At 35.2% G+C, this 13,544-nt stretch overlaps 1 protein-coding gene and 1 long non-coding RNA gene across 4 annotated transcripts in view; one reads left to right on the top strand and one right to left on the bottom strand.

Annotated features, from left to right (window-relative positions):
- Positions 1-13,544, bottom strand: part of LOC144650298 (uncharacterized) — a 41,396-nt gene that overhangs the window by 14,526 nt on the left and 13,326 nt on the right. The gene's annotated exons all lie outside the window — the stretch shown is intronic.
- On the top strand, positions 458-13,242 carry LOC144650244 (uncharacterized). Of its 3 annotated transcripts, none has more exons than XM_078509902.1 (17): positions 458-599; positions 987-1,051; positions 2,108-2,182; positions 3,548-3,604; positions 3,705-3,738; positions 4,176-4,240; positions 4,837-4,932; positions 5,229-5,270; positions 5,839-5,901; positions 6,240-6,302; positions 9,218-9,259; positions 9,524-9,586; positions 9,967-10,029; positions 10,561-10,602; positions 11,188-11,250; positions 11,813-11,875; positions 13,128-13,242. In XM_078509902.1, the coding sequence occupies exons 1-17, from the start codon at positions 533-535 to the stop codon at positions 13,206-13,208; spliced, it is 1,044 nt and encodes a 347-aa protein (XP_078366028.1). In that variant the 5' UTR covers positions 458-532; the 3' UTR covers positions 13,209-13,242. The 3 variants fall into 3 exon arrangements, with proteins under 3 accessions (XP_078366028.1, XP_078366030.1, XP_078366031.1); XM_078509904.1 differs by having other exon boundaries at positions 5,854-5,901; XM_078509905.1 differs by lacking the exon at positions 9,218-9,259.

Below are 13,544 nucleotides of genomic sequence, written 5' to 3' on the forward strand. Positions count from 1 at the left end.
GCCTACATGTAAATTATTCTGCAATGCATACCTACGGAGCGATATAATAAACAAACCATTTTAGTACTATGGGTTAAAAAAAGAAAAAAAAAGGAAAAAAGAAAAAAACTCTCCCCTCTGGGATTCGAACTCGCGACCTCTCGATCCGCAGTCAGATGCCTACCCGACTGCGCTACTTATGCGCATTTAGTCACGTGAGACGAAAATATCTTATATCAATGTAATTGACATTCCGCCGTTTATCTGTTATCATGTGCATCAAAGGAATGTTTGAATCACCTGCTGCTCATAAATTTTCAAGGAATGAAAACTAAACTTTTAAACTTGGCAAAAAAATTCAGTCGTGGCTCGAAGAGCTCTTTGATCTAGAAAAAGCAAGCGTTTTCGGAGAAATGTAAATTTTAATTACGCGTCATAACGAGATCATTTAACGGTCCTCATTACGTGACGTAACAAAGAAAAAACCGCGCGCGCAGAAAAAATTTCGTTCGGTGGTGAAACCATTTAAAGATGGTTAACTGAAACATTCAAGATGAATTGTCGGCTGGTTTTCAGAGTTATATTGGTTCTGCTAATAGCACGACTAGTTTATAACAAAGGTAAGGTTGAAAGCTGAAGAAATCATCATTTGTCTCACTAAATGATCTCGCGTTAAAAAAAGTTTGAACTTTTCATTTTGTCTGAATTTTCATTTAAATTTAAGGCCGTAAAACGCTCCCTTTTTACTTAAGCTTAGGCATGTAAAAACGTATGGGCTTACCGGAATTTTCGAAGAAAAGGTTTTGTACAATGGTTTTGCTTTCAGCTCTTTGTTGGTTCTGACGGGTCGTTGTAAAATTCAAGTCAATTTGCATCGATTCATTTTACGGGATGCGCGCGATAAGTAAAATGAATCGAACAAGAAATAAAACTTAGCTATCGCGGAAAGCCAACTGTAGCGGTAAAAAAAAAAAAAACAAGTTATTGTCTTTTCAATTTATCCATAGATGATCCCCATGTGTTCCATAACACAGAAAAAGACGTAAGGGAAAGTAATTTGCCTTTCTTCCAGGTTTGTTTATTAACAGTTAGTTTGGTTACAATGCCGGCGAAATGAATTACCGATTAGTTTTCTGTGGTTACTCTTTAAAAAATGTTCGTGCTTTAACAAAGGCTGACAAACATTTTATATTCCTATCGAGCATCTTATTGCCACCTAAAATATTGAATTATTCACTAAACTTATTTAGAAGCATTTTTTTCCCTCCTTTGTTTTAGAATATCGGCATTAAATTCGCAGCAGCGTTTTTTTATCACCAGTAGTAAAAAATTGCTACCTCTGGCACCAAGATTGAGCGCCGCCTGGATGGTGAAAATAATTCATTTAATACATAAGCTTATTTATTTAAAAACGAGGAGGACAAAAAAGTTATTTTCCTCTTTTGCATTTTTTTTAAAAGCTGGTTCTCAAATATGAAATAGAAATTGCCCATCCCTGAATAAAATCGCTAAATTTTCTTCTCACAGCTAGAGTGCACAGAGCGTTACCACAAGTCCCACAATATCCATTCATTTATGAAAAGAGAATTTAAACTTTAACCATTGTTAATAGAGGGAAATGGTTAGGAAACCCGGCAAACATCAAAGAAACAAACAAAGAAGCCAAGATTTATGTTGAAAGGTCCACGACCCTGCACATCTTTTGTTTTGCGCTCATACACTATGCATGAATTATGGAATCGCAGTGTTTCCATTCGTTAGATGCATGAACACACGTAACCACCTATTGTATTTTGTCAGGTTTTGTGCAGGGTCAACCCCCAAAACAGCGAACAAAAACATACAACAAAGAACTTTGCCGGATTTCCTAACCATTTCCCTCGATTAACTATGCTTTAACATCCCAAACCAGTTTAAATGATATAAATTTTGTTTTCTGCCATTTATGGCCGTTTTATGAAATATTCGCTTTCTACATGTTGAAGGTATGACTAAACGGTGTAAAATATCTCTATTTTCAAGACCTTTGTTATCTGCAATTTGCAATGATTCTAACGTTATAGTACTCCAAATAGCAACAAATCAATTCCATTCCACTAATTTAAAATAATTTTTTTTAATGTGTTAGAATGGATACTTTAAGATCACAGCAGCTTTCAGTTGTGACGCCGCGGAGGAATTACTGAAAGTTATTTACTTGGAGGTAAATATTGACGAGATACATACTGTTTTGACTGTTTATTTATCGGGGATTTGTACAAGTTCGATTTGCGTCCAGAAGTTGACGGCTTACAGTTCGAGTGTTCGTCAAATCACTGCAAAACAGTGATGAATAATTCTAGTATTAGTTCCTGAAGGTACAGCAAAACGAAACAAAACAGAACTGAGACACTTACCCCTAATTCCGGCTAAATCAACGACGGACGTAGCAAGAGTTCGTTTAACTGCACAAAACTATGCGAAACACTAAACTACAACTTTTGAAATATGAATAAACAAATGTCGAGGCGTGCCCTTGGAGCTGCACGGGGGCACGCCACATTACGTAAGTTCAGTTCTCGCAGTTTTCTTTGTTAACACATACAGCCAACAACTAGAAAATTGTTGAACTGAATGCAAGCAGATTACAACATTGCTCCTCATGACAAGCACTGCAAATTTGAAAACAAACTCGCCCACCGACAGCTAATTTGTCCCTCTTAGCCGGCTGGGCCTGGGGAACGAGGAGCAAGTGGCTCTGGAAACACATGATTTGATGGTCAAGATTTTGAACACAGTAAGTAAGTAAAGTCTTTATTTAACGAGGGTAGCACTAAAATAGCATTAAAACACTAACAAACCAGTGGCCCTCAATAATTATTTACAATAAAATATAAAAATACACAGAACAATACGAATATTAAAACTATGGATAAACTATGAAATATTACGAATAAAAATACAAGAAATACGAGATAAAATATTAAAAAGATAAAAAGAGTAAAAGTGTAACTAAATTACAGAATAAAATGATTTAAAAGCTGCTGTTCTTTAAAAATTCTCTTCCAAAGAGAGTTCCTAAAAGCTTTAATCGTTGATAATTTTCGCATAAATAGGGGTAGGCTGTTCCATTCTTTACAAGCAGTCACGGTAAAAGTTCTGCCACCTTCAGTTAATCGTTTTATAATTGGATGAACAATATTAAAGTTGGCATATCTTGTATTTCGTGAATGAGTCTCGCTAGTAAGCTTAAGTAAGCTTTTCAGATAGGTGGGTACATGCCCCTGTAAACGTTTGTATATAATACAGCACTTAGTTAGTTTAGCCTGAAAATTTAAATCTAGCCAATCAAATCAACCGTAGTAAATTCCTTAACAGCAAAGGGATTTTAAAACGGTTCATTTGATTGGCGAAATTTACATTTCCTTTTTGAAAAAACTATCAAATAAAATTATGTGTCCCAGAATCACTTGTTCCTCTTGTCCCAGGCTCAGCCGGCTAAGGGAGACAAACGGCTGTGGAGACGAGAATGGTAACTGCTTACTTCTAAACCGCTTTCAGTGTTCTTTTTTGTGTTCTTTTCGTCTAGCTTAAAGCACTTTCCTTGGCTACATTGCTTACTACTGTTCTATTTGGATATTTATTGGTATGTATTAAAACAGACACAAATTGCGTAATTTAGTTATTTCGGATTTATTGAGATAATGTTTGCGACCTTTTCGATTGAATTCCTTTTTGTTTTCTAGGGATGGCTGTTTTTGAAAGCAGTAGGATACAAAGGTACTAACTTTGTCTCTTCACTTACTTATTTTGCATTTCAAGCTATCTGATTGGTTCACACTCCGGATATCAGTATATTATAAGTCAATAATCGACAAGGTTTTTTCTGTTTAAACTAAGAACCTTTCTATCTGACTTGAAGGTCTCATCCTGGAAACTGTGTTTTTCTTCTTAAACTTCAGTGTCGGGTTTTTTAAAGGCGGATTGGCACTTACCCAAGATTAAAAAAATAATTCAAGGTTCATTTTCGTTTGAATAAATGTGTTTTATTGCTCAAGTATAAATGGAGTTAAAACCAAGGAAAAGAAATTATTAGAAGAGAAATCCTTGCTTAGAAGTTACAAAAAATCGATCTAATCCTGTATTATCCTAATCGTACATTAAAAAACCCGGTTCAGCAGAGGACTTGTATTTTTCTGGTTTGCTGTTTTCATTAGACAAGGAAAAGGAGAGGCTCCTATTGAAGGTGACAGAGTATCGGAAACTTTGCATGAAATTGGAGGTAATTATTTTAGCACTTTTTATTTAATTAAGTTCGATCAAGTTACTCTCGAGCTACGCTACGGAGAGCCATAAGTTCATGTAATACAAAAATTGCTATTTTTAGACTAATGAGCCACCTAAAAGCAAACATTTGCACTGATGAGGAGACTAAAATATCCGATTTAAAAGTTTGGATTTACAGTTACGCTTTCATGCTTATAGATTTTGGCCAAACAGTGGAGTTCTGCCGTGTAACCATTGACAACAGGTTATCGTGCAGCCTGTCTTACTATACTAAATTTCACTATTCGAAATCTTACAACGGTGAATACAAATTACAATTTGGCGAATACTCACAACAGTGCTGTTTTCATATCCCCAAATCTCGGCTATCTTAGTTGTAATAAGCTATCAAAGTGGTTAAGCGTCACCATAGTTGTACTGTCTTGCCATAGAAACTGTAAACGGCGTTATAAAATCTGCACTTGTTTAAACGATGATACAACAGTTAATCTACATAAAGGATGATATTCCTGGATACCATTTGCACGCAAAGTTGCCTCATCTCTTCATCCTTCCACTGTCTAACTTAAATTTATTTCATTTTTCTCTTAGAGAGACGTTTACGTGCACAGGCGTGCGCGACTGAACATCAGAAATGACCTGGGCAGAGCTAATGCCCGACTTGCAAAACTGGCAAGAGAAAATAAGGTAAGACGGGTAACTTAAACAAATAAAACGACTGAATGAAGAAGGAAAAAATACAAATGTAAGATGATAATTGGATAAAGACATAGTATCTGTATATCTAACACGGAAGACAGTATTTCATCAGGATATCCAAACCCGAAAAAAAAATCGTCAAAAATATTCCGCTGCGCGTCGTGTTTTTGACGAAATTAGAGGTGCTTGAATTACCAATGAACCTTTACCTGAAAAAATACACTGCTGTTTTGATCGAATTACAAACCGATATGTAGATACAAGTTTTTCTCTTTTTTACTTAGCTTTCTGTGGCTGATAACAGTGAGACGTTTCGTGATGTGGAGGTAAGCTTAAATTTCAACCGTATTTGTTGAGAAACTCACAAAATACAAAGCGTATCAGAAATGAGCACACTACCATGCATAAGAACAAAATATAACTGATTTGCACTGAAACATTTTGGGCATTATTGCTGAAATTCAATCCTCGACCAACGGTTTGCGCCATTTTTGCCGTCAGTCATCTTAGCGGAACTCTCGAGAAACAGTAGTTTACTTCAACCGGGTCAAAAGGTCAAGTCCATAAATTGTGGTTGGTAGATTTTGATCCATTTTGTTTATTTCTGTCTTATAGCTCGTTGATTGACGGCAGCAAAAAAACAAAATCGTTAGTTTGCTGCCGGAGAGATTTTGGTGTATTGAACTTGTAATTTTGTGCTGTTTTCCCTGCAAAATATTACTTTCAGTTTAGATTTCAACAACAGTTCGTCCATACCAGGTCAAGCTTTTAAACAAAACATTATTTATGAATAGATACAGAGACGTTTTTGGTTAATTACAAAACCAAACCAACCAACTAACAAAAGCTAAAGGTCTAAGCGATAAACTATCTGCATCAATACTCATTTTTTAGATCTTAATGTTAAAGGCTGAAGCTTTTAAAAAGGAACAGAAATTGGGAAGTGCATTGAAAGAGGTAAGGTCTCCAGATGTCTACAAATTGGTGCCATTGTACTTTTCTTTAAACATAATAACAATGACATTATTCTAAGGAAACTAACCTTGTGCTGTTATTCACAAAATGAAAACATTTAATTGATGGTGTAAAGTTGGATAATCATCTTTACACCGGATTTAACCACCTTTAATTTCACGTAAATCCCAATTTTCATGCTGTGATGCTGCCAGAAAATTACATGTTCATTCCATTAACCTAGTTTGGAAACCTTAACTTTTAGATAAAAATACATAAGCGTGCTTTCTCTAGACTAAATAGCTTGTGATTAACTTTCTGTATTACATTACTCTTTTTAGATAGACGTGTTGAAGAAGGAAAATGCGAAAAACCAAAATAAGCTAAATGATGCCCTAGACGAGGTAAAGTTTATAGCAGTCTACAAATTGGTGGCATTGTACTTCTCTTTAAACGTAATAACCCAGAGATTATTCTAAGGAGCTAACGTTAACCTTCTTGTGCTGTTAATCTGCCAGCGAATAACATGTATACTCCACTAACCTAGTTTGGAAACCTTAACATTTAGATAAAAATAGATAAGCGTGCTCTCTCTAGATTAAATAGCTTGTGATTAACTTTCTGCAATACATTATTGTTTTTAGATAGCCATGTTGAAGGAGGAAGTTGCGAAAAGTCAAAGTAAATTCGATTTACTTTGACTTTTCGCAACTTCCTCCTTTAATGATTAAAGGATGCCTTAGACGAGGTGAAGTTTATAGCAGTCTACAAACTGGTGGCATTTCACTTTGCTTTAATTATCCCAGCTTCCTTTATTCCTAAGTTTTACTTTCTCTATAAGTAATGTAACATATACCACTTAGTATAAGGTCTGTATAAGGTTAATCTATTCAATTGCTAGAAATGAGACAGATCTGCTTAAAGAAAACGAAAGTATTAATTATCAATAATCCGCATGAAAATTCATTTTTTTGACTGCCTCATTTAAGAACAACATTGTTTAAAGTTTTGAGGCTTTTTTGTATCGCATACGAAGATACAAAGCTAGTAGTAATTTTTCATTTCATAAGAACAAAGCTCGTTAATTTCTTGTGTCTTAGGTAAGTTGAAAGTGTATTGCCTACCAGCAACCTACTAACCGGAACTATTCATATTTTATAACTCAAAGCCCTTTCACGGTTGTATTTTTTTTAAATCAAAGTCGTTCATTCAACCAATAAACAATGAAGAATTTTAACCAGCAATAAATATTGTTGAATAATAATTAATTTTTAGTCATCTTAGGTTAGCCTTTAGAGAAGGAAAACTTGACATTATGGACGACGACTCATCCATAATGTCAAGTAAATAAAAAAGTAAAAATAACTCTTACATTATCTATGATTCTTCTCGAGGAGGCATCGAAGTTTACGAAAGTGTTATTTTTACTTTTACTTCTTTAATCCATATATTCAGAGAAAAACATTTATCAATATAACCTGCCACTATACAATTATTGTAAATATTACATTCTAAATTATCTAAAGAGTATTATTTATTATCTATTGATCCAACCTGCTTTTCCTTCTAAGGGCTTCGTCTTTTAATGTAAAAAGGCGAAGCTGTTAGAAGCAAAAGCAGATTGGAACGTGGCTTCAAGGACGTAAGATTATGTCGCGAGCGTTAGGCATTTCACTTTCCTGCAAGGTTTTTCTTGTCTTTCTCTACGTAATTAAAACATCTTCTAAGAAAGGAGCATATTTGTTCGATTTCTTCTCCGATTTTTTCGTAGTTTGTTTTTCGATAAGAAAATGTACCTTATTGTTACTTATTTTCTCGGGAACTTAATTTCGCGAAAAAAGAAACGGGCATATTTCGCGGGACTTAATTTTTGCTATTTTGCCAAAAATTCGTAACTTACATAAAAAATACAATAGAAAACGTTTAAAATAAATTTTCGCGAGTCTTTAATTTCGGGATTTTCAAAAAATCGCGAAAATCGCGAAAATTAATTCCCGCGAAAATAATTAACATTAACAAACTCTGGAGACAATGTTTCATCGGCTATTTAGGCCCCGTCCACACTGACCCGGGTAAATTTGAAAACGGAGATATTTAAAAACGCCGCGTAAAATGTTTTCCGTCCATATTAACCGGGTAAATTTGAAAACGATACACTTCTTTGGTGAGCGTTTTTGAAAAGCTCCGTTTTCGGTGACCGAAAACGCCGGTTCAGTGTGGACGGTTGGCCTAACCGGAGAAAAAAAGGATGCGTTTTCAGATTTACCCGGGTCAGTGTGGACGGGGCCTTAGACGCCTTCGCTGTGCATCGTATTTTCAACTCTCTTCTTGGTGTTTGGTTATCCCAATGAAACACTGCCTCTTGTTAAAATTTCCTTTCCCCTATGGCAGCTTTGACAATTAAAACAAAGGCTCTGCGAGGAAAATTATTTATAGATATCAGACAGCCACTTTAAGAAATAAGACCGCCAAAGCCCAAAGGCAATTAGATAATACAAAAACTGTGGCATAGCTTAAAGAATACTAAGGACACAAAAATGTTACACTTATCAAACTAGAGATTGCTCTACACTAATTCAATAAGGACAGGTGTAAGAAAAACGTAGTTCAATAATTTGTCAATAATAGACATGATATCATGCTTAACGATACTTGCTTGTGTTAATATGAATTCATGCCAGAGAAAATATTATTTGAATTTCATTTTTCTGCCTATGCCAAAAAGGACCGTACAAAGCTAAAGCTTATATAAATAATAATAAAAAGTAAGACTGTACGCTCATTCTTGACCTTGGTGTATAAATAAACGAAAAAAAAATATTCTTGTCACGAGGTCTGAAAAAATTGCAAGCGAAGCTTTCGACTGTATAGCACTGTCTTCATCAGCGATTACAGTGAGCTCGCGTTGTCTCGTGAATGCACGTGACAACAGATGGTCAAAATGGCGGGAAGATCATAGCCTCGTCTCTGTTCAGCGTTGGGCGTTGACGTCTGATGTGGATGGCCTCCTTGATTTTCCTTTTCATATCTACAGACTCTTTAAGTCAATCTTCTTGATAAAGAGTCGGTAGATGTCGAAGGGAAAATCAAAGAGGCTATCCAAATCAGACGTCAACGCCCAACGCTGGACAGAGATTGAAGCTATGATCTTCCCGCCATTTTTGACCATTTGTTGTCACGTGATTAGACAATTTGCACTCACGAGACAACGAGCTTGCTTCGCAGACCTTGTGACAAGATTATTTTTTCGTTTATAATAAATAGTATTTGTTATGGCGCCATCGTATTGAAACAAATTCCATTAATCTCTTGTGTCCAGCTCTCCGTAATGTCCAACAATGAGGCAACTTTCAGGGTGGAGGTAATTCATTTTTATTTTTATTTTCGCTAAGAAAGTATTCCAAAAACAAAAATTGAGACAAACTAAATATGATATTAAGGAAAAATACCTTTGGTCTGTATATTTTTTTCTGGAAAATCAGTCATTTACCTTACCTGTTTTAAACAGTCATAAGCATTTTCTGGACAGGTATATAACATCGTAAAAATATCGAGAATTAGGGTAGATTCGAAGCCATTTGATATTTTTAATAATATTAATTTGGATTCATGTTTTGTTTTTTAGTTGGCATTAGCAAAGGCCAAACTTGACATAATGGATCAACAAGCCTCGAAGTTTAAGAAAGAGGTATTTTTTAAATGCTTCTTCTATTTGCTAGTGTTGCAAACGGACGAATTCATCTGCTGGGGAATAGTTGAAAACGTTGTGTTAAAAGGAGGAAACTCATGGTAGATGTGGAAAATCTATATCTCTAATATTTTGTTTACAAGGATTAACTTGTCAATAAGTTATGCTGTCCAAACTGTTCGAGTCCACGCGATTTTCTTTCTCCTCATAATTCACTTGTTATTGTTTTCCCTTCTTGTAAGTGTATCCTTTCCTAAGCATGTCACTATATTACTTTTAGCGAAGTAACATACTGTTTTGATGCTCGATATGTATTACAAGTTCAATAAAAATTGTACTGTAAACTTAACTATAAATTTTGAACATTTTATTTGCTATAGACAGCCTTTTTGATTGATGAAGCCGCTAAAAATCAAAAGCAGTTTGAAGATGTGAAAAATGAGGTATAGCTTCTACATGACTACAAACCTAGAACATTTTCCTTTTAGTTGGAAACATATTACAGCAATTGTACTGTAGGTTCGACGCTACGTGCGAGAACGACATAATGTAATAATACTTAACTTTAACTTTAACGAATACTTTCCTTTCAGTAGCCTTAATTATGTTTCTCTTTGAATTCATCGCAAAAATATTCGAGGTTCTGCATATAGCGAAAGTCTGTACGTAAGTGAAGTTTTAATACCATCTCGTAAAACAGTTTTAGTTTTTAAGCTCCGTGATAAATAGTGAAAATGAACGTTTCAACAAGACACGAACATGGGACTAGTATGCAGGACCTATGTCACATATCATCCTGGTAAATGGCCTAGCTCACAACGAGTCTCTCGTAGCTCAGTTGGTTAGAGCGCCCAACCGGTATCTTTGAGGTCACGAGTTCGATTCCCGTCGCGCGATCGGGTACTCAAAATTTTGTCTTTGTCCCATGCTCGTGTCACTGTTGAAAAATTAATCTTGAGTTTTTTTTTGTTTAGCTCTTAGTGGTGTCCGACAATGAGGCAACTGTAAGAGTGGAGGTAAGTTCACAGTATATTTGCCGCAAGAAACATACTCCTGAAGCAAATAGTGGGACAAAAATACTATTAATCCGCTGCTCTTCTGACAAAAACAGTCATCCATCTTACTCATTTGCAATGAAACATTTTAAACAGCTGTTAGTTTTCTTAATTAAATTCTCAATCACGGATATTGCATCTCTAGCTTTCTGATTGGTTCACTGAATCCCGGTTATCAGCTCATATACCTACGTTTGACCTTATATGGGAAATGAGTGCGACAAGTGCCGCTCAGCGTAAAATTTTTTCTGCGGGAAGCGACAGTTCCATCAAAAAAATGGTTGAAAACAGCTAATTTGGCGAGCTTTATGAACATGAAATAATCAGCGGTGCCTACAAAAACCACAGAAATGTCATAGTAAAATTAACTACGCAAAACAAAAGGATAGATGCGAAAAGTTTAATTAATAATGCTTTTAAACGCACAACAAGAGCAAGTGAATAAAGTAGAAAAGCAGCAAATAATTAACGAAAGAACGACAAACTGACACAGTTTCATTCAGTGTACGTACGTTTCGAATAACATTGATTTTTGGTTGTTTTTAGTTGGCCTTAACAAAGGCAAAACTCGAAATCATGAATGAAGAGGCCTTAAAGTTAAAGGATCAGGTAGTTTTGTTTTTAAATTTCTTTACTATATTATTGCAAATCGACAAATTCCACTTACAGAGTAAACAAGAAACTGTCATCAGTGATATTTGCCAGACAGTATCTGATGACATTTGCGTTACTTAGGATATATCAGCGAATAAATGATTGAATGAATAAATGAATGAATGGACGAATGAATAACAGTAACAGCATATCTTTATTGCCCTAAACACTAAAAACGGAGGCATTGGTCTACTTACAATAAAGGTTGTATAGCTGGGTATCGTTGCCCTGTCGAGCAAAACTGAGGGAGTGTATGCCAAGGGAGTAAGAGCAGCAGGAAGAGCTGTGGGCCGGGAGCTTCGCCTTTTCTGCCAAAGTTTTCAGCTACTGATAGTTCTTTTTTTACTTTGCTTTATTTGATGCCTAGTTACGTCATCAGATATGTTAATTAACTATGAATAAAAACTGGTATTAGCATCATCTTGTATGTTTTAGTTGGCCAGGTCAAATGGTGAAAAAATGCAGTTTAATTAACTATTAACAAAAGCTGCTTTTAACATCGTCTTGCATGTTTCAGTTACAGAGGTCAGACGATGAAAGAAAAAAGAAAGAACTAGAACTTGATATTGCTGAGAAAGAGGTATACGTTATGACTTAAGACATATATTCAGCTGCTCTTTTGTATTTCTTCTGCCAAAAAAACAGTCATTCATCTTACTCATTTGCAATGAAACGTTTCAAACAGCTGTTAGTATTCTATAAAGAAATTCCATTGTAAAAAAAGCTGTGGATGAGGCTATTAAATAAATTTAATAAAAATGCGGATACGAGGTGAAGTTTTGCCACTTTTGAAATGGCTATTTTGGGATATACCGAATGGTCGGACTTGCCAATTTCGAGTTGTTAGTGGTTGTCTTTAGTTGGCCTTAACAAAGGCAAGGCTCGAAATTATGAATGAAGGGGCCTTGAAGTTGAAGAATCAGGTAGTTTTTTTAATTCTCTACTGTATTATTGCAAAATGACAAATACCACTGTCAACGGTGATATTTGCCAGACAGTATCTGATGACATTGCGGTGGTTAGGACATATCAGCGAATATCAGCCCTTTACACTCCAAATGGAGGTATTGGTATACTTACAAAAAGGTTATATAGCAACTATAGTAACAAGTTACCTAATAACAAGCCATGCAATTACAATGCAAACTTATGCGATAACAGTGATATTCAGAACAATTTATTATGTACCTATTGAAGAGATCGATATATTTTGTTATGATTCTGGAGGTAGCGTTATTATCAAATTTAAGAAGATACATTATTTTTCCACGATGACCTAAACTGATAAAACGAGGATCAGTTTATGACACGGTGAAATAAATAAATTAATGAATGAATTTGTAAATGAATAAATTAATATATTTACTTCCTTTATTTGAAGTATAAAAATTATGGCGGTATAGCATAAACTAGATTTCGTTTGCGTAAATACATACCTCGTGACTTTTTTGTGCTCCTCTCATAAGTACTCTGTAGTGATATTGCCACTTTTGATAATACCCCTACCTTAGGTCACTAGTATTAATTACTGGGTAGCGTTCCCCTGTCGAGCAAAACTATGAGAGGGTGTGCCACGGGAGTTAGAGCAGCAAAGAGAGTTGTGAGTTGGGAGCTTCACCCTTTCTGCCAAAGCTTTCAGCTACTGATAACTCTTTTTTTACTTTGCTTAATTTAATGCCTAGTTACGTCATCGGAGATGTTAATAAACTATAAATAAAAACTGCTATAAACATCATCTTGAATGTTTTAGTTTGCCACGTCAAATAGTGAAAAAATGCAATTTAATTAACTATTAACAAAAGCTGCTTTTAACATCGTTTTGCATGTTTCAGTTGCAGAGGTCAGATGATAAAAGAAAAAAGAAAGAACTAGAACTTGATATTGCTGAGAAAAAGGTACACGTAATGTTTTAAGACATATATTCAGCTCATTTTAGAAAGGTTGTTGGAAAGAGCTCAAAAGTGCACGCGGCAAGACCGAAAGGTAGTATGGGTAGAAGTAGAGCTGTACTGCACGTGCTGAATACTAACAAGACGTGAATTTGCACGTTTTCTTTTCCATACGTGTGAAACAAATTACTTTTAGGAACGCTGAATTTTAGAGAATTTTCAAAACTCTAAGACATCCAACAGTAAAAGTAAAGCTACAGAAAAAGGCCTCGTGAGAGGAAAAAAGTCTTGACGTCTAAAAATACCGATCTATACATTTCCTCTAAGCCAATATACAAATTTAAGTGAATTCCCTGACCA

The sequence above is a fragment of the Oculina patagonica genome, chromosome 4 (assembly GCF_052425735.1).
Source record: "Oculina patagonica isolate OP01 chromosome 4, crgOcupat, whole genome shotgun sequence".
Lineage (NCBI taxonomy): Eukaryota > Metazoa > Cnidaria > Anthozoa > Scleractinia > Oculinidae > Oculina > Oculina patagonica.

Coding starts and splice junctions, on each gene's coding strand:
- LOC144650244 (XM_078509902.1), top strand. CDS start 533: ATGAATTGTCGGCTGGTTTTCAGAGTTATATTGGTTCTGCTAATAGCA. Junction 3,605..3,704: donor TTCTATTTGGATATTTATTG/GTATGTATTAAA, acceptor TTTGTTTTCTAG/GGATGGCTGTTTTTGAAAGC. Junction 4,241..4,836: donor AACTTTGCATGAAATTGGAG/GTAATTATTTTA, acceptor TTTTTCTCTTAG/AGAGACGTTTACGTGCACAG.